Consider the following 26,642-nt stretch of genomic DNA (forward strand, 5'->3'; position numbering starts at 1 on the left):
TTTAAGAAAAAAAGGACTCCTGTGTTGCACTGAACCAAGTTCATGTGAATTATTAACCAAGCGTGCTGTTGAAACTGCAGCTAATGAGCTCTAAACGAAACATCATCACAGCGCAGAAATGTGAGACGGCGAGACAGCTTTTGTGTTTTGCGTGAGGATATACAGTAGTTTGGGACATTATTTGGACCGGTTTCTTTAACCCATTTAGGTCTAGAATTATTGAATGCTTTAACTGTTGAAAACTAGCAGATATACAAGCTCACAGCGCGGCACTCTGCTATTTTTGAAAAAACGTGAAAATGTGTGCAAATCTGTCAATTTTTCAAAACAAACTTTTGAAACTCAAATCTCTGCTTCTGGGGGGTCCCTGGAACAACATATTTTGAGATGGGGGTCTGCGGCCAAATAAATGTAAATTTGAGGGTCCTTGACTTAAAGGAGTAGTTCACCCCCAAAATGACTTTTTTTCTATTGATTACTCAGGCCATGGAGAGTAGAGTTCAATAATAATTTTTGGTTTTTGTCACATTCCTAAGACAAAATTTTGATTCGAGTAAATTTACCCCCATTGATTCCGGATGGTGACCCGTTTCGAAACGGGTCACCATCCGGAATCAATGGGGGTAAATTTATTGTTATCACATTTTTGTCTTAGGAATGTGACAAAAACCAAAAAATATTATTGAACTCTACCCTCCATGGCCTGAGTAATCATTAGAAAAAAAGGAATTTTGGGGGTGAACTACTCCTTTAAAAAAGTTTGAGAACCACCACATTTTCAAGATTTTTCAAAAATAGCAGATCTACAAGCTCGCAGCGCGGCACTCGGTGCCGCGCTGTGAGCTCGTATATCTGCTATTTTTCAATAGTTAAAGCATAAAATAATGGTTAAAGTGGTTAAAATCTAACGCAACTCGGGCGCGTTTAAGGTATTTGAGGGTTAATAGTTTCAGTTTGTAGTTATGCGAGGACCACGGAGGCTGTCTGAATGTGGATGTGTGCGCTGGGAGATGGGAGGTTGGTTGGTGGGCTAGAGGCTGATTCATTCATGCTTAATTCGGTAACCTCTGTAGGGCATGGCAGGGCTGTATGGTACTTTTGGAGACTCCGGCACTGGATGGTTCTGAAGGAGCAGGTGTGGAGGCTCCGTGCATCGCCAAGCGACCGCAACGGTACAGAATTCTTGGTCTTTATCAACATCATCACAAGCCATGCTATCCCCATTCATATCAGCATGTGCTGCAGTCGTGGACATAAAAAGCTAAGTATAGTGTCTCGAGTCTCGACAGTACCGTACAGCTCCTCCATACCCGTGCGTTAAGTCAACAGAACAAGCATAAACTCAAGGTAGATGAATCTTTGACCTAGCTGTTGTGCATCCATGATCCATCCATCCCAGACGAATGTGCCAGCAAATTGGAACGGAAGGTGTATCAGTGTTAGGCTGAGGTTTACACTAGTAAGACGCCTAAGGGCGACACCCTAAAGGGCGAGGTCGCACCATGTCTGGGCCGTCTGACCAGGGATGTCTATCGGACCAGTTACCCATATATGGATACCCCTGGTACCCGTATATATGGAGATATACTGTGAGACCCAAAACATGCTTACACAGTTATTATTCGTTATTTGAAAGTGTATGACGTCTATGACATCTGACATCATACATACAATCCTTTTATGCCCATATATGGAGATCCCTGCTGTAGAACCAGCCACACAGATATGGGCTGTCTTCCTCCATATATGGGCATTCCCATATGAAGTCCTGTTAGATATGGGCTTAATATTGATGACATCAGGGATCTCCATATATGGGCATAAAAGGTATTCTGTTTCCCCTGACATCACAGTGATGTCAGAGCGTGATGTCAGAGCGGCAAACCCATAGATAGATAAATGATGTGCCAGTCACAATAAGTGGACTTTTGTGTGTCAGACAGGTCACCTCTACCAGCTGGGAGAATCTGTTGGTACTAATCTAACAAGGACTGTAGAGATTATATTTTGAAAATAAAATAAAAGGGAGGCGTATCACAGAGATTACTGCATTTTTGGGGATGTTGTGTCATGTTGTTTTGTTTGCTGGTTAGAATAAACAGAATGTACAGAAAAGAAAAACTGTACACAGTAAAATCATTTGTGTAAATTTAACTCTCAGAGAGTACAAATGCAGGTCAGATTCAAACATTTTGAACAGACAAAGTCTGGCAACAATTAGCCTGTACATACTACAGTACATACTTGTCATGATGACCATGTCACCATAAACATCAAATGTAAACATTTAAACGTCTTAATTCAGAGAGCATTCTTAACCAGCCTGGTTAGACAATAACAAAGCAGCATCATTTGATGTCTTCATACCTAATTCTTTGTTGCCAGCAGCGAATACAGTACCTAAACCTAGCGTTCGTTGTCTTACCGCTATTACACACAACAAAAGAAATACATAAGTCATGGGCACGTTCTCGGAGGATTCAGTGTGCTACACACGGGCCTTTGATGCTTAATGAGCTATATTAATCTCGTCATTGCCCTCCACCCAGAGGAACTGTCAGCATCCACTAGCGTAAGGACTTGGAAGAAGGGGGTTGGGGGTCTTGTCAGCTGAGAGGGGGTACACAGGGTGGGGGGGGGGGGGCATCCCCTTTTTTCTCCAGTGAACCCCTGGGTTATTAAGACGCTCCAGTGATTCCGTCAAACAGCATCACATCTCACCAGCTGCAAACACGCCTCTGTTGTATTACAAGGCTAATGCTGCACACCTCAGGGCGAGATGCGATGCGGGGGGGGGGGGGGGGGGGGGGAATAGAGACATACATACTGTAGGGCAGGGGTCTTCAACAGGGGGTCCTCAGAGTTACTACAGGGGGTCCTTCAAATCTTTGTGTGATAGAAACTTGTTTTTTTCCCCCTTTTTTCATATTAACCACTTCAACTCTAGCGTCCATATTCTGAGAACTTTAGCCAAAAATAGCAGATCTACAAGCTCACAATGCAGCGCGAGGCGTTGTGAGCTTGTAGATCGGCTATTTTTGTCACAGAGCTTTGGAGGGGGAAAAGAGCAGAAGTACAGTGAAAAGTCAAGTTGATTAAGTATTGACGGTTCAAGTGGTTAAATATCTGAAAAGCCTCATTAACATGAATCCAAAATATACTGATGATCGTGCTGTCAAACAATGAAACTATATGGAATCAGGTTGTGGGGGGTCCCTGCTTCATCTCTCTCTCAACTAAGGGGTCCTTGGCCTGAAAACGTTGAAGACCCCTGCTGTAGGGACAGTGAGATAGAAACAGAAAGACAGAGATGATGATGGACAGAATAGCGAGACACCTACTTTTCTTCTTTTTAAAAAGATCAAATCCTGCCCAGGACTGTTTGGAGACTGGGGTTCAATACCTCCTCTGTGCATCCAGCATGGCCAGGCGCTCAATACAAACTCAATAGAAGCCCTGCCCCAAAGTGTGATCGTCCAATATGCCAGCTTAGCAACGCTTGCTACGCAGCCATTGACTAGGACCAGCCGTCAGCAGATAGCTTTGAATTCAAAATGCAATCTAGCCTTCTTTTGGACGATAATTAGCAACATTAATATCAAGAAAATGAATATTCTAACAAGAAACGTTTGCTGCTGGAGGATCTTCAACTGTGATATCTAAGTATCCAGAGCACTTGGAGGGGATATTTTGTATTACTTTCAAACTCAAAACTGCACTGACAAAAGCAAGTTATGGCGGAGTTGTCAAACATGGACACACACACGCACGCACGCACGCACGCACGCACGCACGCACGCACGCACGCACATAGCCTAACGTTGGGGCAATTAGTTTACAGAGCTCACCCACACAGGTAACGATGCTGACAGGAACAGAACAGAATGCGCTCTACTCTCCTGGTGAAGATGTGGTGTGTGTGTGTGTGTGTGTGTGTGTGTGTGTGTGTGTGTGTGTGTATAATTGGTGAGAAACGTTGTGAATATATAAAACTGTGTAAAAAAATAAAAAAATAAAAACGTGTTTAAAAAAGAACCAAAGAATTATCAAAACAAAAGCAGAACAGCAAAAAATAAAAAAGTACTTGACTTACACGGTCATTAATACAGTCATGCAGGTCTATTTTAATGTCTTCAGCCGTGTCGGCCAGAAGAGTTATTACTTGTGATATTAGTCACTGCAATGACATCGACCTGAAGTCATCCCAAAGACATCAATCAACACCCCCTGCATTTGTTCATTCACACTGCATGCCAGCAGAGGTAGATAGCTGTGCACGTATGGGTGTGTGTGTGTGTGTGTGTGTGTGTGTGTGTGTGTGTGTGTGTGTGTGTGTGTGTGTGTGTGTGTGTGTGTGTGTGTGTGTGCGTGTTTTGGCATCTCTTCATACAGGTCAATGTATGTGCACCCACATGGACGTGCAGAGAATGTTAGAGAGGCAGGGGCTGAAATTTCTAAAAAAGGGTGAAAATATTGAAAATAGCAGACCTCCAAGCTCACAACGAGTCGCAGCACGGCTCGCTGCAACGAGTTGTGAGCTTGGAGGTCGGCTATTTTCGGTACTTATTCGTGGTCTGGAGAGAGCACTTTTTACAGACGGGTAAAAGGGCAGGGGCTCAAGCCCCATTTGATGTTTATGTGTGCACGTGCCTGTGTGTGCACCCATGCATGTTTATGTTTATGTATGCTGGGGGTGGGGGGGTGGGGACTCTGTCATGGATGACATCATCCTTCTTGGACTAAAGCATTACCTCACCACCCTAATCACCATAACCCCCCCTCCCCACCCCAGCAGCATGACTCATTCCACATTGGCACCACCATGCCCCCCCCCCCATCCTCTTCATCCTCTTCATCCTCTTCCCCTAACGACTCATGGCTTTCTGAAGTGACAGCTTCTGTCAGTTCTGCAGACAACGCCGTTTGCTGCTCTGTTGCCAATTTCTCTCCGACTGCCTCTCTCCATCCGTCCGTCTAACAGTCTTCCTCAGTCCGTCTTTCTAACTGTCTCTCTCTCTGTGTCTGTCTTTCACTATGCATGCTTGTCTGTCTGTCGTGCTTCCGTCTTGTCTCTCTCTGTCTGTATTGTCCGTCTCTCTCTCTCTCTGTCAAACTGTCTTTCTCTCTCCGTGTGTCTGCCTGCCTCTGTCAGTCTGTGTATGTCTGTCTCTCTGACTTAAAAACTTTCCACACGGGGCGCCCGCTGGCCTACTGGTCCAGGCGCATATCACTTAGGCATTGCTACATAGGCATGGATGCCTGACGTTGTCGCCGGTTCGTTTCCCGATCCGGACGACCTTTGCCGCATGTCACTCCCCATCTCTCCCCCCATTTCCTGTCAGTCTACGGTCCTATCAATAAAGGCATAAAAAGCCCAAAAACAAATCTTGATGTCTTGAAAGATGTCGTCCACACTCTCTCTCTATAAATGCATCTCTCTGTCTCTCTCCTTTTGGTTTGTCTCTGTTCATATCTCCATCTTCCCGTCTCTGTCTCACTTTCCTCACTCAACTTTCTTTTTCTTTCACTCTCTCACTAACTTCTTCTATTCTCGTATCTCTCCTCTTCTCTCTGTCCCTCTGTCACTCTCGCTCCTGTTTGGCCCGTTCAACCCCCTCCCCAACCCCCACCCCCCGGCCCCCTTTGCACCTCTCCTCATTCAGTCTCTCTCCACACACACACACACACACACAAACACACACACACGCACACACACACACGCTCAAGCTTGCGCTCCAATAGGTGAGAGGCTGGTTTTCCCTCCGTGAGGCCAGCCAATGGTGCGTCGGCAGCCCCCCCTCTCTAATCACCGAGCAGACTGGTGGCAGAGGGACCCGGCGAGCGCCAATCAAAACAGTCTGGTTGCTAAGCGCTCCGGGTGCTGGGCGCTGAGAGCCAATAGGAGGGCCTCCTTCTCACTCACTGCAGCCAGGCATCCCAGGTTACAGGGGGGGTGAGAGGACATGGTTGGCACACAGTACGCACACACACACAGTACACATGGTACACGTGCGCGCGCGCACACGCACACACGCACACACACACACACACACACACACACACACACACACACACACACACAGCACGCACACATTTCTGCTTATCCTGTACTTTTCCGTGTGTACACTTTGCAACTGTGTACATCGACCACTCACTTTGGTGTCAGAAGTGAGATAGTTCACCCCCAAAAAATAACTTTTTCCTATTGATTACTAACCCCATGGAGACTTGAATTCATGATTTAGTTTTTGTTTTTGTTGCATTCCTAAGCCAATAATTTGACGACCAGCAGTGGTTCCCTATGGAGACACAAAGAGCCTGCTTTGTTCCCTATGGAGACGCAAATAAGCCTCCTCAAATTATTGGCTCAGGAATGCGGCGAAAACAAAACAATATCCATGAATACAAGTCTCCGCGGGGTGAGTAATCGTTAGGAGAAAAAAAAGTCATTTTGGGTGTGGGTCTGTGGGAGGTTTCTGGTGAAATTCCATGGTTTTCACTTTTCAGATGTGTGTGTGCATGTGCATACAGACAGACTGTGCATTGCATATAAGCATGCACACACACCCACACACACAAACACAAGCACGCTATAAAAATACAAACCCAAACATAATGTTTTATACATGCATTCATATCAACACACACACCGCATCATAACAGTGTGTCAGAGCTGATCACCGCCGATCATCGCCTCATGAACGACAGGTATCTCAGACCCTTACGCTCCATCAGCTAAATCACATCCAACAAGTGAAAACAGACGCACGCACACACACGCACATGCCAAGAGAGTAAGATGCAGCGTTGCTCCAAGATGTGCACACACATGCACGTGCGTACAAACACACACACACACACACACACGCACACTCACTAGTCTGCATGGCAGCATCCCCACCAACTACCTAGTCAGCAGTCTCGTGTCATTACTCCGTCACTTTGCTGGCAGATGGCTAGCCTATAAAGGACTGTGTGTGTGCGTGTGTGTGTGCGTGTGTGTGTAACATGTGTGTAACATGTGTGTGTGTGTGTGTGTGTGTGTGCGTGTGTGTGTGTGTGTGTGTGTGCGTGCGTGCGTGCATGTTAATTATTTTTAGACCCAAAACATGTCCTCAGAGGGATGAATATAAGAGTAGTCATTTACTGGTTAAGGCAGTTAAGTGGTTCTACACTGTGTGGTCCTGGGGACTTAGGAGAGCTGCTGCTTTTTAATTCTAACAATTTAATTAGGGACTCATTTAAACCTGGGAACACCGGGGTAATGCAATTAAAAGACAGGTAGAACGGAAGACGGGGAGGTCACGGCATCAACGCAAGACACTGGAACGTCTTCATAAAGCCTCGATCAGAGTCGGCTCCGCGGTGGCGGTGTAGTCTTTTCGAGTCATGAAACTACAACGTTACGACACATCTCTCCGTTTTTACTTTCAGACAGATAGGCTCTTCACCCCGTTCACTGATCGGTCGACCTGGACCAGTCAGTCACGGTGAGTAGGACTTCGCCGTGAGTGACTATGATGGCCTTCACTTATTTTCTGACTTGAGGTGGAAAGTTTTCCACCTAAAATTTGCGGTGGATAGCTCTTCACCGCAGACTCTGATCGAGGCTTAAGAGTAGGGAATGTCGGTGTGTGTTTATTTTCTCTCCTTGTGAAAATACGGCAATAAGGTTTGGTGATACGCGTGTATATAGGAGACGATATATTAGTCTGGAAAGGGAAGGGAATGACCACCACCACCACTCACTCACTGCTCCCTCAACACCTCTTAACTCTCAAATACCTGGAACGCGCCCGAGTCGAGTTAGATTTGAACCACTTTAACCATTATTTTATGCTTTAACTACTGAAAAATAGCAGATATACAAGCTCACAGCGCGGCACCGAGTGCCGCGCTGCGAGCTTGTAGATCTGCTATTTTTGAAAAAACGTGAAAATGTGTGCAAGTCTTTGAATATCTTTGACCCGATCTTTGACCCGACTTCTAAATCCTTCTTCTAAATCATGTTGTTCTCAAACTTTTTCATGTCAAGGACCCCCAAAATTACAGGTATTTGGCCGCGGACCCCCATCTCAAAATATGTTGTTCCAGGGACCACCCAGAAGCAAATATTTGAGTTACAAATGTTCGCTTTTAAATAGATATATTCAAAGACTTGAAAAGAAATATCATGATTTTTCAAAAATAGCAGATCTACAAGCTCACAGCGCGGCACTCGGTGCCGCGCTGTGAGCTTGTATATCTGCTATTTTTCAATAGTTAAAGCGGTCAATAATCCTAGGCCTAAATGGGTTAAGTGCCCTTGGGCAAGGCACCGATCCCCCCAACTGCTCCAGTGGAGCTCCGCAGTGTCCAACAGCATAACGTTGCTGTCGGGTGGAAACCTTGCATGTCCAAAACCGTTTGTTTTGTATTTATCCTTTTAAAATGATTTAAAATAGTGGAAATAGCCGATCTACAAGCACACAACGGCTCGCACCGCAATGCGTTGTGTAACTGTAGATCTGCTATTTTCACTAGTTCTGTGCCACAGCCTTATATGGCGAGGCAAATTTGAAACTTACGAGATACGAGGTTTCTGCCGGACAGTGACGATATATTAGTCTGGAAAGGGCCACCGCTCACTCACCTCTCCCTCTGCACTCTCCCTCGACACCTGTTAAGTGCCCCTGGGCAAGGCACCGAACCCCCGACTGCTCCAGTGGAGCTGCTCAGTGTCCGACAGCATACGGTTTTACTGGGCAGTTCCCAGGTTTTAACGTAGTGTGTGTGTCTGTGTGATTGTGCAGGCAGGGTTCCCACACATTTTTACCAATTAATTTCCAAAACTTTTCCAGAATATTTAACCCAATTTCCAGGACTACTCCTTTGCGCAATGCCCAAAGACAGGTAGTGTATGCCAGTGGTTCTCAACCAGGCCATGACCCCCACAATAATCATGTTTTAACTGGGGACCCGGCATCCTGATAGCACTAAGAGTTGAGGAATTTTGTATAATATGTTTGTATTGTGAAAATAGCAGATCTACATGCTCACAACGCCTCGCAACGCGAGGCGTTGTGAGCATGTAGATCGGCTATTTTCACAATTTCTGCCTCGAAATTTGACAATTTTTACCCAATGTTTAATTTGTCATTTCAGAGGTATTAACAAAATCAATAACCAAAGACAATGCATAGATATATTTTCCAGGACCTTCCAGGACCCTTGATAAATTCCAAAACTTTTCCAGTACTGGAAAAAATATTTGTCTAATTTCAAAATATTTCCAGGAATTTCATGACCGTGGGAACCCTGCGTAGTGTGTGTCTGTGTGATTGTGCAGGGCGTTGCTGAAAAAGAGCCTTGGTGCTCAGTGCTCAGTTACCTACCCTGGGTAAGCACTCAGGCATTGCAGAACCGGCGGAGCAGGCGTTCCCAACGGGCACAACAAATTATATTATTATCGCTATTTACAGAAATTATTACAATTTCTATATAGGCTTCGATTTAGCAAAACTAAATTGGCTCACATAAACTGTGAATTCCCATGCCTTTTGTATTTATTGTGCCTATTTTTAAAAGTACTGGCAACTACTTTGTGCATCTTGAGAATAAAAAGGAAAAAAGAAAAACATCCCTGCTCCAGCCCTCCTCTACATCAATTCCCAATGTATTACTGTGTTACTGAATGAAACACTCTGCTGTTGCATAACTGTCTAAAATTATTACCAATCATATTTCTAGACCCCGTTTTATTATTATGATTATTAACCACAATATTTATATAAATAATATAATCTATTGCATGCTGTGCTTATGAAACAATTATTTTACAACACAGCCAAAACCCGTTGACCTTGCAAATGAAATCAACTGGAAATTGCATTTTTCCCCAACACCATGTTTTCCAATAATAAATGGCAGAGGCTGAGATCAGGACTTTATGATTACACTTTATCAATTATGTAACAGCTCTACCACAGCCCATAATTACCAGCTGCCTCGTATTAAACTGGAAGCAAAACACCACACCACTTGCCGTTTTCTTAACCGTAAATATCAATCACAGTGATTAATCTCAATGATTTGTAGAACAAACAGATTCTTTTCACCATGCTTGTAGCTCGTAATATTAAACACCCTGGCTATGAACTACAAAGTGTGTTCTACATGATTCTCAGTGTCAGCTAAATTCCATAATTGCTAATCATGGAAGCCAAGCCCGGTGTACATGATTATACACTATTAATTGCTCAACTACACTCAGAGACCCTTGAGACCGAAACCTCCACCAGCACCACACACCCACACAGCCAGAAACTTCAGACTGATCTAGAGCAGTGGTTCCCAAACTTTTTTAGCTCGGGACCCGAAAGAGAAATTAGTCGTTTGCCCGTGACCCAAACTAGAGAAAATAGCAGATCTACAAGCACACAAAGCGTCGCTTCGCGCTGCGTTGCATGCTTGTAGATCGGCCATTTTCACTTATTCTTGTTTTTGAATTTATGGAATTTCTTAAGATTTTTGGTATTCATGCAATTTAAAAAAGGTAAATAAATAAATAAAATAAAACATATTTTTGTATTGTTATTGAAAATTCACCAAGTAGACAAACCAGAATTAGTTTTTAATTCATGAAAAATTTAGATTTTTGGTGTGGGTATAGGTTAAATCTTTTGAAATAATTAAAAACTAAGGGGGTGCCCACTGGCCTACTGGTCCAGGCACATACCACATAGGCATTGCCACATAAGCATTGATGCCTGACGGCGTCGCCGGTTCGATTCCCGGTCCAGACGACCTTTGCCACGCGTCACTCCCCATCTCTCCCCCCATTTCCTGTCAGTCTACTGTCCTATCAAATAAAGGCATAAAAAGCCCCAAACAAATCTTAAAACATATATATATAATAATAAATATAGGAAATAGGGAAAAAACAAAGGGGATATTTGCTCGCGACCCATAAAAATCTAGTATACCCGTGACCCACAAATGAGTCCCGACCCAGCGTTTGGGAACCAGCGGTCTAGAGGCCGGTATCCAGCCAGTTGGTCCCTTTTTATCCTCACAGACTGGGGGGCTTCCTCCCCGAGGCCAGCACTACACAGAGCCAGTCCATATCAAAGTGAAACTCTAACCACTCTGTGTGTGTGTGTACAGACAGTAGCTTCCAGTGAGAGCCTCGCTCCGGGCGGGCTCTACTCTTGGCTCGCGCCTCAAAACACGCCTGTGTTGTTGTTATCTGTGTGGGTGATAAGCCTCAGTCAGTGTGTGTAAATATACGGTACGTATGTACAAACTAGGAGTCTTGCTGTGTGTGTGTGTGTGTGTGTGTGTGTGTGTGTGTGTGTGTGTGTGCGTAAGAACTACAAGAGACAAACAACAACAACAAAAAAGAAAAAAGGATTTATCCTCGAGGCGATAGAAGCACCAGTAAGATGTAGGCTCTATGTGGGGGCTGGGGGCTGCTGTTGAATGTAAGATGTTTTGAGTGTGGTTTTCTTGCGTGCGTGCGTGCGTGCATGGCTACGCATATGTGCAAGTGTGTCCAAAACAAGCATGTCCAATCACGGTACTAGGCTGTCCATTCATACTGCTACGAGTCTTATTTATCGTATTGAATATGTGAATGTGGCGATGCCAGGAGGGACAGTGTGCTTGTTTCCAAACAGATGCAGACAGGGACCACTTTGATGTACAAATACAGGAAACAGACGTTTGTTATTTATTTAGCATTAAAAAGAAACACCAGACGAGTGGAGACTGCGGCACTCCAAATGCAAATGAAAAGACTACAGCTCTGATCCTCATATCTTTATTTTGCTAAATCAGGTTGATGTAGCAAAATACGTTTTGCATTATTCAAAAAAATTAAAAATAATGTTGGAATGCAGCTTATTTCCGCAGAAACCTCTTATCTTAATATTCTAACTTTTTGTGTGTTTCTTTTTTTTGTAAATTAACGCCCTACTTGATCATAGGCCTACTACAGTGTCACAAAAAAGTATCAAAAGCAGCCCATCTGCAAGCTCAAAACGCGGCGCAGAGCGATACTGCTTAAGTATGGGCTGTAGCTGAGCACTCACAGCCAAGGAGGTCATCAGAGGATGCACACCAGCGCTGTAAGCAATTCTTGGTAGAGATGGGACGATATGAAAATGTCATGTCACGATTATTGTGACCTAAGAAATTACGATTTACGTTATTATCACGATAATCAAAATATCTCCAACATCCATTATCCTGGTGCGGAACATTTGTCAAAAAATAGCTGATCTGGGCACTATCGATCGGCTATTTTTTGGCTTAAGAGATTTGGTAGAGTGAAAAAAAAGACTGTATCAAGTAGATTATTTTCAGGTCCGTTTTACCAATTTTCGAGGGTTTAAGTGGTACCAGATATTCAGCTCTGCAAATAAAAAGGTGAATTAATCTCAGTGCATGACGGAGGATATTCTCAGCTCTGATGATGAAACACTTTCGTTTGCTTAGCATTAGCACGTGTCAAAGCATATTGAATGATTTTGATCGATGCGGATGCAGATACACAAGAGAAATACATCAAGAACAGGACGTACTCTAATAACAGTGTGACCTCCCCGTGTCTAATCTTTAGCTATCAATATGAAGTTACTCGGCATGTAGTTTATCAAGTGAGAAGCAGAAATCGCAATGCAGTGATTGGTGATTTCGAGCTGTCCGGTTGTGGCCAAGCTGCGTGTAATACGTGTATCTATTCTGCATCTAGCATTTGGCAAGACCCAAATTCAGAGTCAACATTTTTAACTCAAATCATTGCTTCAGGCCAGGGGTCCCTGGAACAAAATATTATGAGATGGGGGTCTGCGGCCGAATACATTTCATTTTGGGGGTCGTTCACACGACAAAGGTTTGAGAACCACTGATATATGCTCATTCTACAAATTTCTTCTAAATCAGGGGTCCTCAACAGCGGGTCCGGGACCCTTAGGGGGTCCTCAGGGTTACTACAGGGGGGGGGGCACCAAATCTTTGTGTGATAGGATCATGTTTTTTTTTTACATTAACCATTTGAACCCTAGCACCACTATTCTGAGTGGAACATTAGCCAAAAATAGCAGATCTACAAGCTTACAACGCCTCGTGCTGCGAGGAGCTTGTAGATCGGCTATTGTTGGCAAAGAGGTCTGTAGAGGGAAAAGAAGAGCAGACTAAGTATTTGACGGTTCAAGTGGTTAAATGTCTGAAAATACACATTACTCCAACAATACACATTACTCCAACATGCTGTCAAACAAGTCTAAGCTGTCTAAGAAATCTATGAACATTTTTAATCTGCAACAGAATTTTAGTGGGTCCCTGCTTCATCTCTCTGTCAGCTAAGGGGTCCTTGGCCTGAAAACATTGGCAGACCCCTGTTCTAAATCTTAACAGTTTTCTGGGTGTTCTCAAACAATGTCATGTCAAGGACCTAGATGCAGAATAATAGATACACGTGGCCAAGCTGGCCGGTTGTGGCCATGCTGACCACACACGCACACGCACACGCGCACACACACACACACACACACACACACACAGGGTACATGACCCTACCTCAGGCTTGCTGAGGCTGGAGGACACCAGGCACCCTGAGCCCACATCCAGGTCCCACTGCTTCCTGCCCTGGTTGTGGGGGTCCAGGGCAGCGATACGGCCGTCCAGTGTGCTGATGATCACCAGAGGCCTGTGGAAACACAGCACACACACACAGAGACACTTAATAACAGTCTGTCTTAACTCTCAAATACCTGGAACGCGCCCCGAGTCGCGTTAGATTTGAACCACTTTAACCATTATTGTATGCTTTAACTTTAGAAAAATAGCAGATATACAAGCTCACAGCGCGGCACCGAGTGCCGCGCTGCGAGCATGTAGATCTGCTATTTTTGAAAAATCGTGAAAATGTGTGCAGGTCTTTGAATTATCTTTGACCCGACTTCTAAATCCTTCCTCTAAATCAGTGGTTCTCAAACTTTTTCATGTCAAGGACCCCCATAATTACAGGTATTTAGCCACGGACCCCCATCTCAAAATAATGTTGTTCCAGGCACCCCGCAGAAGCAAATATTTGATAACAAATGTTCGCTTTTAAATAGATATATTCAAAGAAAAATCATGATTTTTCAAAAATAGCAGATCTACAAGCTCGCAGCGCGGCACTCGGTGCCGCGCTGTGAGCTTGTATATCTGCTATTTTTCAATAGTTAAAGCAGTCAATAATCCTAGGCCTAAATGGGGTAATGCAGAGTTTGGGAGAAATACCCAACAGAAAGAAAATGTGCCAACCACAGCAATATATATATATATATCGTTGCTGTCGTGTCGGATGGAAACCTTGTATGTCCAAAAAGCATTCTTTTTTTTGTATTATTATTTTAAAATAAATTAAATATTGAAAATAGCAGATCTAGAAAATGTTGAGTGACACTCTTGTATGGTGAAATAGGGCATTCATTTATGAAAAAAACACAAAAAGTTGAATTATGCCGATACCAGGTTTCTAACCCAACATCAACGATATACTATAGGCCACGCCCATCCAGGTACGGTATATTTCTGCTCATCACTAGGGACCTATGGAAGGAATACATTAGCATACTCCCCATTATCAGGTTTTCTGACACATATATGAAAAAAAGAAAAGTACAAGGCCATATCAAGGTCATTTGTCTGTATGATGTATGGCTTGGTGCTTTAATGGTAGGCTATGCGTTTTCATTGTAAAGCCTTTCTGCGACCTAAATACCTCAAGTAGAACAGTAGAGATTTGAACTGATTTGCCCTTGATTGGCTTGAATTGCTTTGAAAGGAACTGAAATTAATTCAGACCTTGAAAGTGAACTGAAAACACCTTTTGAAACACACAATTATAATTGTTGTTGTTGTTGTATTCATTCACTTTTTCAACATGAGAAAAAATATAAATGTAAATTAATCTAATTAAACTTGAGTTGTGTCTCTGGACATACAGTAGTAGCAATATTATGATGACCCATTTTCAGCTGTGTAATCAAAGACATAGTAGAAACAGTGACCACTGCCTCGGAAACCCAGACTTTTACACCACCTCCACCTCCCACCTCCCCTAGACGCTGGCCACGGTTTAACCTCCACCACTTGAGTTCAGACACGATTCTTTATTTAGACCTCCAGCATTTAGGTTAGCTGATAACTGAAAGCACCACCAGAGAAATATGATTCAATCCTAGAGAGCAAGAGAAAACTACAAGAGATAAAAGACTACAGGTCACCAGAGTGCAGAGATACCATCCCTGTAATCTTGAAGTGGCCATGTACGACACTAGACAGAGGCGCACAGATAAGAAATAGGACAATAAATGGGGGAACCGGGGCTAAGTAGAGGGTTAGCCCATTCAGAACGGCCACACATAGTATATCATTATTTTATGCTTTAACTATTGAAAAATAGCAGATATACAAGCTCACAGCGCGGCACCGAGTGCCGCGCTGCGAGCTTGTAGATCTGCTATTTTTGAAAAATCGTGAAAATTAGAATTTTGACCCGATTCTATAAGTGTCTTTTGAGTCCTTCTAAGGTTTTTGTTGAAAAACCTATGTTTCTGTGTCAGCAATCTGGCTATAGCCATCGTCAAAGAAAAGGTCCTTTTCACTTAACTGGAGCTCAGTTGGTCTGTTCTTGAGAGACTACTATGTCAGTGGTTCTCAAACTTTTTCATGTGAGGGACCCCCAAAATGATATTTATTTGGCCACGGACCCCCATCTCAAAATATTTAGTTCCAGGGACCACCCAGAAGCAAAATTAGAGTTACAAACGTGCGCTTTGAAAAAGCATATATTCAAAGATTTGCACACATTTTCACGACTTTTTTTTTCAAAAATAGCAGATCTACAAGCTCGCAGCGCGGCACTCGGTGCCGCGCTGTGAGCTTGTATATCTGCTATTTTTGTCACTGGTTAAAGCGTTCAATAATTCTCGGCCTAAATGGGCTTTAGAAGGGATTCCTTTTTTCCTCTTGTCCTTCGTCCTGAGGGAGAGGCATTTTGTTTCTGTGAGGCGTTGGCACAGATGTTGCCGACCCCTCCCTTGTCCTCCTTAGTTCGTCATGCAGGACGACCTTCGCCTGCCGGCAGCAGGCAGCACACCTGTTCAATGACAAATCCCCATACTGGACGGGAGATGGATGACAGGTCCGCTGGTTGGTTAAGAAGCTCGCATACTACTAGTGCCCTTCAGTGGCGCGCTCGTTGTTAATAAGAGAAAAAAAAAGACGTTTGCCTGTGGAACTGGGAAACGCACGTGGTCAGTGGCCTGGGATTGAATCCCATCTGGGGATACATAAAAAAAATATATATAAATAATTGTATATTTACTTTTTTTAAGCAGGAAAAAAAACCTGCTTCATTGAGTACTGATGGCCCTCAATACAACAACCGAGGAACTATTGAGCAAGTCAGAAGTTTGAGGACTGCTGGCTGGAGCACTGTACTGTGACTACTGTCAGAGCCCAATACTGTTAAACAACCAGCCCTAAGAAAGGGCAGTAGATACTTAAATAAACCCCTGCCTTCAGTACCTAGTAATCAGGTTGGTGGTCAGATACCCTTCAGGTCATTTACGTGCCATTAGGCACCAAGTTATTCACAAACATAAAGTGCGCATCACAGGCACAAAGGGTTTCCACTGTGCCTCAAGCCAGGTTTAGGCCGGTCCAGTGCATCTCATTCTCAGGAGCGGGACTTGAATATAAAGAGTGCATCATTCTGCCATCCCCCGGGCCAATCACGAATGGCTCTCCGCACCGGGCAGTCAGCCGACTACGTGAGGTCAGCCGAGCGTCTTTGCCAGCCTGATAATGTTGAGTCTAGATGGAAGTCATAAGCCAACAGATTTCCGCATCAACCCAGTTGCTCCTCAGCCAAGCACATGCACATCAAATGTCTGAACTCTGAACCTGTGGTTCCTTTTGTACTATGTGGGATTACTATAGCAACAACACATTATCAGTAAGCTAAAACTAGCATGTCTCACGAAGGTGTAAACCATGCTCACTTTCTCTATTAGGCGGTGAGCAAACCAACCCTTGGCTTTTACAATGATAGGAAAAGTCGACATCTAAGGATCACAAAGTGACGTCACGATGAATGCTTGGCCTCCTGAAAATCAGAATGACTAAAGTACTACAGAATCACTGCTAGCCATGGATTAGAAATAAATCCTAGCTTTGACTTGGACTCACATGATGAGGAGGATGATAATGAGCTGGTGCTCATAATGTTTTCCTTTTGGGATAGCAGACTTATTTCACTAGTAAGACGCCCTAAGGCCGGATTTAGACTGCAGTCAAATCCAGCCCAAATCCGATTTGGTTGTCAAATCCGATCTTTTGGCCCGAGTTTTCACACAGCATTTGCAAGTGACACCGATCTGATCTGTGTGTTTAGACAGCGTCAGCCCAAAGCTGCCCTGCGGCGACATGTATGCTTTGGTTACCGTGGTAACGACGTAGGCATCATGACGTTACGTCACGTCGACGCTAGTTGATTATGTTTAGGAAATGCAACATAATAGACCATAGTAAACACACGTTAAAATATTGTTTTTTCTCTCTTCTTTACTCTTGTGTTTCGCTCTTCTCTTTTGTTTTTCTCATATGCTCAGTGCGCTGTAATCAAATAGTAAATACTCGCGCTCTGTAATGATGTAATTTACAGCCGCGCTCTGGTCGCGCAAGTAACGCTTGGCCAGTTTGATGTGACTTGCATGTGACTTGCATATAACTCTATGTGGGGTGGATGTGGTTGCTGCTTTCAGACTGAGTCAGATGTCCTCAGATCCGATATGGATCGGATTTGAAACCACCTCTGGATGTGGTTTTTCAAAATCGGATTTCATGTGACATGCATGTGACCTGTCTGGATTTAGACTATTTAAAAAAAAATCGGATTCCACTTTTGATGTGAGATCTGATTCAGGCTAGATTTCAGTGGCAGTGTAAAGCCGGCCTAAGGATGAGGCCTGAGACCACATGAAACTGACACAATATGTCCATATATGGGCATTCCCAGATATGAGCTTAAAATTGATGAGGGATCCCCATATATGGGCATAAAAGGAACAATCAGAGATCTGGTGTGTCCATATATGGTGTGTGACACTGACTGACTGACATGAGGCGGAGGTTTTGATACTAACTGCTCCCTACAGTCACAAGTGATTACATCTATTGTTATTCTAAACATTGCCTTCATTACACAGTCAAATCCTGATTGTTAAAATTACCTCTTGAGATTGCACAAATCTACACAATTAAATGAAAACTTAGGATGTTACAATACTACTGCCATCTTGAAATGTTGATGATATTCTAATCTGTTGTAAAAGTGGCGTTTTACTCCCTCCAGGAGGATGCAATTCATCTCCGAGGACAAATAGTTGTTTAGTTTTTTCCGGTCGTGCTGAATAAGAGTTAAAAGAAAATGCTCCTTTGTGTCGAGCAGAGCCAAGTGCTGTCATTGTGTGAAGGAATGATGATGATGGATGATCTGGCCCCCCTCCACCTGTCGTTGTCAACACTCCCCTGCCTCTAGCTGCACACAAATCAATAGCCAGGACGTTGTCTGTGTCCAGGAGCTGGGCATTATTGCTGTTGACGAGCAATGCGGCATTAGAATAAGTGAGGGTGAAGGGTGGGGCTGGGGTCTCAAGCCAGTTTGATGTACTACTCTTTGACGGGTGTTGCTACACAAAGGAGAAGACAAGCGGAAGGGAAATTCATCTTATATAAACACTGCTATGAGGGTTAAATGTATTCAGATTAAAGGGCTGTCCATACTGTCTCCGACGAGCTAACTTTTCGTCGGGAAGGTTCGACATTCCGACGCGCAGTTTTCCGAACTCAAATTCGGGGTAATGCTTTTCAGAAGTTGCAGGAGAGTGACGTCATTTTGTAGTTGAACCGGACCTTTCCGACAAAAAGTTTGGTGGTCGGAGACAGTATGGACACTTTGGACAGCCTATTAGTAAGATAATAAGAAAATTGGTGAAGTTGTAAGTGACTTCCATTAGTTTTATTTTATTCTTCACACATTTCAGTTTAGAATACAAATTAACAAAGATAGTATACACTGATGATGAATATCACATGAATTAAACCCTAAATTGAGTTCTAAATTAGTTCTACTGGCCTTTAGTCTTTCTTATGGCGGCTCCCTCTTGTGTCTCGTCTCCGTGCTCTATTCGTGTAGTCTGTCTACACCACTTAATAGCTTTGATAAAAAAAACATATGTGATTAAGTTAAGTCTTAAGTCAAACACAGGACTTTTTAACACACAGCTGTATGTGTCTGTGTGTTAAGAGAAAGAGAAAAGGTGAGAGAGAGAGAGACTGAGTACTATAACCTATTCCTCGTAAAGTCAGAATACACGAGGGACAAAGATGAAAAGTTCATCATAATAATGATAATACGGAAAAGGAGAATTTACACTTCACAGAAGCAGAGATGAGAGGAACTACAGGACCAGGCAGACAAATGCAGTGGAGAAGGGGGAATAGACTACAGAGAGAGTTGGAGAAGAGGGAAAGACATTTGCTCCAGTATTTAATTTTTCCAGTGTTTTGCTTTGCTTTTTTTTCCTTTTTCCGAGTGGTATCCCCCCCCTTCAGATTTATTTACATGAACACTTTAACGGAGTAGTTCACCACCAAAATGACTTTTTTTCCTTTTCTTTTTTCCTAACTCATGCCATGGGGACTGGAGTTCAATTTTCCATTTTTTTGGCAAATGTTCCGCCACAGGATAGTGGAGATATTTATATTATCGTGGTAATATCGTAAACCGCAATTTATTTGGTCACAATAATTGTGACATGACATTTTCATATTGTCCAATCCCTAACGGCACCAAAATTATTCTGTTGAACCGCACCGACCCAAATGGAACATGGGAGGTACCACTAAACACCATAATACACACGCGCGCGTACACACAACCGCAACACCCTGTTCTATACTGTTCACTTTGGTGTACAACTTTTCTCTCCATTCCACCTGTAATCAGACATGCAAGTCTGAGCTCTTGGACTTAATGTCATAGAGGGTAATTTAGTATGTTGTTCTCCTCAACTACCATATATTTTAAAGCACTGACATCACCAACTGATTTAACAGGTCCTAAGGAAGATGGGACTATGTTACTATTTACACAGTCAAACCTGGAATGTAGAATGGTCAAACAAGTGAACACACACACACACACACACACACACACACACACACACACACACACACACACACACACACACACACACACACACACACACACACACACACACACACACACACACACACACACACACGTACGTCTGAACTCATCAATGCCTGGATGCCATATACTGTGTACAATCATATTTTGGTGATATGTTCCCTGTGTCGAAGCACAAAAATAGAGCCATGCTCTGCCAGATGCGTCAACAACTTTTGACGCACCAGATATGTGACATCTCCAGTGTGTCTACAGTTGGTAAAAACAATGGGTGGGTGCATTACCCGACAGTTGTTTTTTTGACCTATTTTATGGATTTTATGATTCAGAAATCAGTGGGATGCGGTGGCCCTGCTTACATTTTTAGCAATATGCCAATCAATAAATTCAACAAGTTTCATGGGTTGTGTGTGTGTGAGAGAGAGAAACATATTTGAGGTCGGAGAAATGTAGAGCGCAGCACGGCTGAACTGCGCAGACATCACCAAACATATTTGTGGGTCTCGTAAAAAAAGTTTGATTGAGGTTTTTACGTGCAAATGGGCTTCATTTTATAGCAGTAATAACCATTTAAAGAGAGCGAGAGAGAGAGAGAGAGAGTACCCATGTCCCCTCACATATCCCCCTTTCCCCGCTCATAGTTACTTTCACCATCTGTTTTACAGCAGGGCAGGCCGCTGTATTATCACCAATCCGGCTTTGGGGACCTTTTTTTTTTCTCCTTCTTTTATCTCGTTCATGGCTATAGGAGATAATAGTGATGATTCACCTAAACTGTTCTGACCGCCCTAAGGCATGGAAGAAGAAAAACAATACACTGACGTCCACAGGCATCCACCCACGCTGGAGAGAACAGGTTAATCCAGGTGAACACCGAGGTGCCTTATTGATTGCACCTGTTAAATACACTTCAGTCCCTTCAGGGGCGATGTCGATAAAAGGGTGCACGCAGCTCATGTGAGGTTTAAAGGGATGTTGATCGGTGGTAGAACCAGTCGGGTTGTATTATAGCTCTCTGGCCATGACATGCTGCTGGGCTCCCAATACAGAGGAATGGACGTTTTTTTTTCTCCCTTTCACTGTATTTGGATACTGAAAAACAGGTTCAGACTCTCCGGAACATTCAACACATAACAAGTGTGGCAAACAAAGTAGAAATACTTGTCTTTACGTGTGCTAAAAGTGTAATTTTGAGACCCGTTTCGGGCATGCAATGAAAGAACAGTCAGAGAGAGAGAGAGAGGAAAAAAATCAATGGATCAATGGACATGGAATATTTGCGGAGTACATACAGTATCCACAAGTTTCCAACGTCCCATCGTGCATTGCGCAGAAGGTGTGTGACAGTTCCGGCCGTCGCAGCCGAGTGTGATCTACAAGCTCACAACGGTTGCATCTGCGACGCGACGTGAGCTTGTATGTCAGCTGTTCTCCGGATGTGTCCCACACATAATTCTACAGTAAATTACCGCGGAAACAGGTGGATACAATGAGAGTGCATTTTACGCTAAATTGTCAACTCAATTTGTGGTGCGCCAGCTCTGCCTCAGTTGCCTATTAATTATACTAGAATTTCGGGCCCCCTTCGGGGGCCCTCAAATCTAGAGCTCGGGCCCCCTCTGGGGGCCCTCACAGTATACCAGCAATCAAATGGATTTGTAATGGGCAAATATGGGTAGTTCTTTTTTTGAGAAAAAAATTTTTTTTGAGAAAAAATATTTTTTTGAGAAAAAATAGTTTTTTGAGAAAAAAAAAAGTTTTTTGAGAAAAAAAAAAGTTTTTTGAAAAAAGTTTTTTGAAAAAAATAAGTTTTTTGAAAAAAAAAAAGTTTTGGCCTAATTGTGTTATTATTATTACTATAATAGGCCTGCCAATGTTTTATTTTCATTATTTCAATGTTTTCATTTTAGCAACACACACACACACACACACACACACACACCCCTACACACAAACTGTAACCTGATACTTTGGTGATGAAAATTGCGTAGGAGACACTCTGGGGAAAGATTTGCATAGCAAACCCACACATTACTTTTCTACAAAGTGTACATTGTGCGAATACAATAGCTTCAGGAGAAGCTGCTAGAAACATTGGGGTAAAAATGCGCGATTTTTGTGCAAAAGGTGGAGTCTTTAGATGCAGTGTAAATGTGATTCTATCGCGCAGGATGCTTAAAAATACTTAAAGAGGCTCGCTGTGGGTTATGGCTGCTGAGATTATGTGTTCAAGGTGTGACAACGATCAGTGACACTTTATCATGTTCGTTACTCCAGTGTGGACCGTATCCCCACAGACTTTACTGTCAAATTGAAACAACCTCCGAGACAGTACTTAAACATCGTCACAGTGTCAAAACAGTGTTACTGCTGCATATTAACTATTCAGTCTGCTGGGAAATGTCTTACTGCACCGCACCCTTGTAAGTCCTAAATGTCCACGCACTTTGTGGGTAATCCTGTGTGACAATTCTTACGCTGGGTTGTCCAGGCAAATCCCATTTACTCCATAATTGGTAATTAGGTGGCCTAAGTCGTATGATGATAATGATAATTGAATTGTTTTATGTTTTAAGTGGATAGAGCACGTGACACTGACACTCCCAAAAATAAAATATTTTATCTAAGGGTGCTACTGTGTACTCACTCTCATCTCCGCTTTGAGCCGAGGAGTTAGCATAAAAATGCAAATGAGATTGCTTTAACATTAATGAGCCATGTGTCTTACAGGCCCTTCAAAGCCAAGATAATCTGTTTAAATCTGCTCCGAGCATTATCAGTCTTCCCACTATTAAACCACTAAACTATAGAGAGGAGGGGGGGAAAAAAACATTGTTTTTCTTCCTTAACCACCAATAAAAACACAGTGCGCTAAAGCCTGCGCTTGACGCTCAGGATTGGCTGCGATGCCCAGCCAAAAATATTAGGCTGATTGGTTGTTGCTAAGCAGTAGGTATTCTGAGAGGGTGTCGTCTTGGTGCTGCGTTGATTCTGCCTGGTCCCGCCTCCCACCACTCCACTCCACCCCCCCCTCCCTCCTCCCTCATCCCTCAAGTCATGCTGTGAATGTAAAAAAGTGTTGGGAGAGAAGAAGTCATTGAGAGCGCTACGAGTTCAACTTCACACAGGGAGAAAGAAATGAGACAGTGGGAGAAGGAGGGTTTTAATTTCAAGGAAGATCAAAGCCCCTCGGTTGAGCCTTTGTACTCCAGATAAAGGATAGGGCAGACGGGGTGGGGGGGGGGGGATTTAACTCTACAACTTAGGTAACATGAAGGCAATAAGGAGAAAGAATATGTGTTAGGAAGGGGGGAAGGGAGGACTAGTACTGATACAATAGAAGTACAGCAGAAGAGAAGATGAGAAGATAGCCGAAGAAAATAATCCAGCGTACAAACAAAACAAAAACAAAAACAACATCTCGTTTGGATCTGGACTGGAGGCAATTTATTTTCCACGTCTGTCTGCTCTGCGATGGCCTGGAGCCATCCATGGCCTCCCCTGCTCGTCACCAAAGGGACAGTGTGTAACGCGCAGCCCATGGGCTGTTGCCGCGCGGCACACACTCACACAGGCTCGGGGGCAGCGGCAGTGTGGTGGATGAAACAGATGTTCGAGTGAGAGGCAGAGTAAACAGAACGAGAGCTACAGAATAAAGCCTTGTTAGCACCCTGAACCCTGTGACGCTGTCAAAGTGTCATAATAGCGCCGAGTGCTTCTTCAATCACCAGGCGTCTGCCAGTGCGCGAGGAGGCAATTACCCCTCTGCTTTCAGCTCAAGCACAACTGCTCCTCGGAGAGCCTGGGAGCTCAGTATGCGCACACACACACACACACACAGGCTGGTAAACACGCTCCCATTGAAAGAAACATACCAGGATGTTTACACAGGGCCAGAGTCTCCAAGGAGCGGGGAACCAGTTTGAGTCAGACCAATCGCAGCACAGCCTGCCTGAAGCCCGGTCCCTCCAATCGCAGCGCGCCGTTTTTCTCCCACTTGCTCGGCCAATGGGCACGGGAGGTTGTACAGAATGTGGGCCAATGGCAGAGGGGTCTGGCTGTAACCATGCAACAGCCGCCGCGGCTGCATGCTGGAGTCAGTGTGTGTGTGGAGCGCTGGTGCAGCCGGCAGCGGCTGACAGTCAGCCCCGCCACGCAGCCACCGGGATGCAGCAGCAGAAAGATACGAGAGCATGGGGAGAAGCACGTGGGGGAAAGTTATGGATATGGCGCAGAGCCGGCCGCACCCTGCTAGACGGGCTGCACTGGCAGCAGAAAGGAGTGAGAGTGCGGTCCACGTCCTGTGGATTCTAATCTGATATTGATCGAACCTTAAGCAGTGAAACCGTCAATTTACTCACTATACTACTGTAGCAGGTTTTTAGGAAGTTACAAGCACAACTTTTTAAGAGTTGTTTGCAAGCAGCAGCAGTGTATACTAGGTATTTTGACTGGGCTATACTTCTTAAGAATATGATACTGATTACTGAGGTGTACAATTATATAGAGGTGTCCTCTTCTACTGTGATGTTTTAACGGTTTAATTTTAAGTCAGGTAATTGAATTAAAGACAATGTAAGACTTAAAGCTCTTGCAGACAATTCTCAGTCCACAGTATTGCACACACAGTATGCACACTAAAACTTAAGTTGGTCACTGGCTCAATGGGCATTTATCTGTGTTGTGTAAATCATTATCGATTTATGAAAACTATTCTCAGAAGTAGGGTCATTTAAGATTTCACACAGGTAAAACTCCTACAAATAACAGGAAGATGGACATAATCAGATTACAGTCAGAGCTGCACATGATCATCAGTAGTCTGTCAGCTCTGGTGGGCTTCATGTAACTGGCCACAACAAAATGTGTAAATAAAAAAAAAGAACTAGTCAAATGCCTGTAATTATGCTGAAGCGAGGCTTAACTGGAATTAATCAACAGACTTTCGACATATTGTGGTCTTTTTTTTACAAAATCTTCAAAAAGCAAACAGACAGAGAGGCAGAACACCATCTGGATGCTTGCTGCAGACCACTGGGTGTGGTTTCAGGAAAAAACTTCCAGATACCAACAACAGAAAAGCTTTGCGCTCATCCCTCCCTTTCTCTTGCACAACAAACTCACGCTCGCCCTCTCCTCCCCGACCACGTGGTTGAATCCAAACTCTATGGCGCCACGCTCCTGGCAGCCGATTGGCTGGGCGGCCACTCTGATCTAGTGATCCGATTCGTTGTTGCTAAGCAGTGGAGCAGCTATCCACAGGACAACAGTGGAGTGTGGTCCTACTAACCGCCGGTTTACCCCCTCTGTTTGCATCCCTCTCTCCCCAGTCCTCACTCTCTCTCTCTCTCTCTCTCTCTCTCTCTCTCTCTCTCACACACAGTCTTAACTCCCAACGCTAATATCCTACCTTTCCCCCTCTGCCCCTCCCATACTGCAGTGCTATAGGGTGGGTCCTCCTAACAAGTACCAAAACACAGTAAGCTAGTAAGAGTTAATCATTACTCCGGTACAATGTTTTCTGATGCCCACATTAAGGCATCAACTAACTGTTCATAGTGGTACTAAATGCTGGAACAAACCAGGAGAGTTTTTTGTATCTGTAAGCTTGCATTCTATAGCTGACGTTTTTTATTTTATTTTATTTTATTTTTTCTATCAAGAGAACAACTTTTAAAATGTTGTTTTCAGAAAGACTTCTGTGACCAGGCGTCATGATACCGGAGCACAATTTTGATGCAATGTTGTCTACACATGATAACTAACTTTAATTGTTTTGTTTTATACATTTTAAATAAATACTGTCAAAACAGCAAGAATAAGAACAGGTGAAACAAATTATATAATTGCCTGCCACGTGCGATAACTTTAACAACAAGTGATTTAAAAGATTAAAAAAGGAACTGGCCAGCCTCGACTACTCAGGCATTGAGAGGTATGAGCTGCTAACACACGTGGTCTGTGTGTGTTTTATGGTACGTGCAGTTTTTGTGGAACTTGTCCTGAGGGAGTCCAGAGCAACTTCAGAGCCACGCGGAGCCACACCTTACTCTACCGCTCTACGTCACCACGACCTGTCATTTTGGGGACAGGTTTCTATTAATAAAACCCACAACATCTCCCCGGTTACAAGAACCTCTCGTGAAGCAAAGGAAAGGGGCAGAAAAAAAAAAAAAAAAACAAGGACGTGAACTCTCTCCCTCCCCCCCCAAAAAAAACCCCACTCCTCTCCTCTTCCTTTCCCACTCCCTACAGCCAGACCCCGCGCAGTTTGGACCAACTCAAATTTCCGAACGCTACTACTACTACCCCTCCGCTCTGACATAATTGGCCGACAAAAGTTGCCCGGCACCGGGCCTTGCTGATTGGCTGTTGCTAAGCAGTCGGCTGT

At 43.8% G+C, this 26,642-nt stretch overlaps 1 protein-coding gene across 1 annotated transcript in view; it reads right to left on the reverse strand.

The window, feature by feature from the left end:
* eif2ak3 (eukaryotic translation initiation factor 2-alpha kinase 3) overlaps positions 1–26,642 on the reverse strand; it is a 67,987-nt gene that overhangs the window by 32,732 nt on the left and 8,613 nt on the right. Inside the window, exon 2 of the mRNA XM_080751262.1 lies at positions 13,561–13,690. Within this exon, the coding sequence (XP_080607388.1) occupies positions 13,561–13,690 (130 nt within the window). The remainder of the gene's footprint in view (positions 1–13,560; positions 13,691–26,642) is intronic.

Source organism: Nannobrachium achirus (genome assembly GCF_963921795.1).
Source record: "Nannobrachium achirus genome assembly, chromosome: 20".
NCBI lineage: Eukaryota > Metazoa > Chordata > Actinopteri > Myctophiformes > Myctophidae > Nannobrachium > Nannobrachium achirus.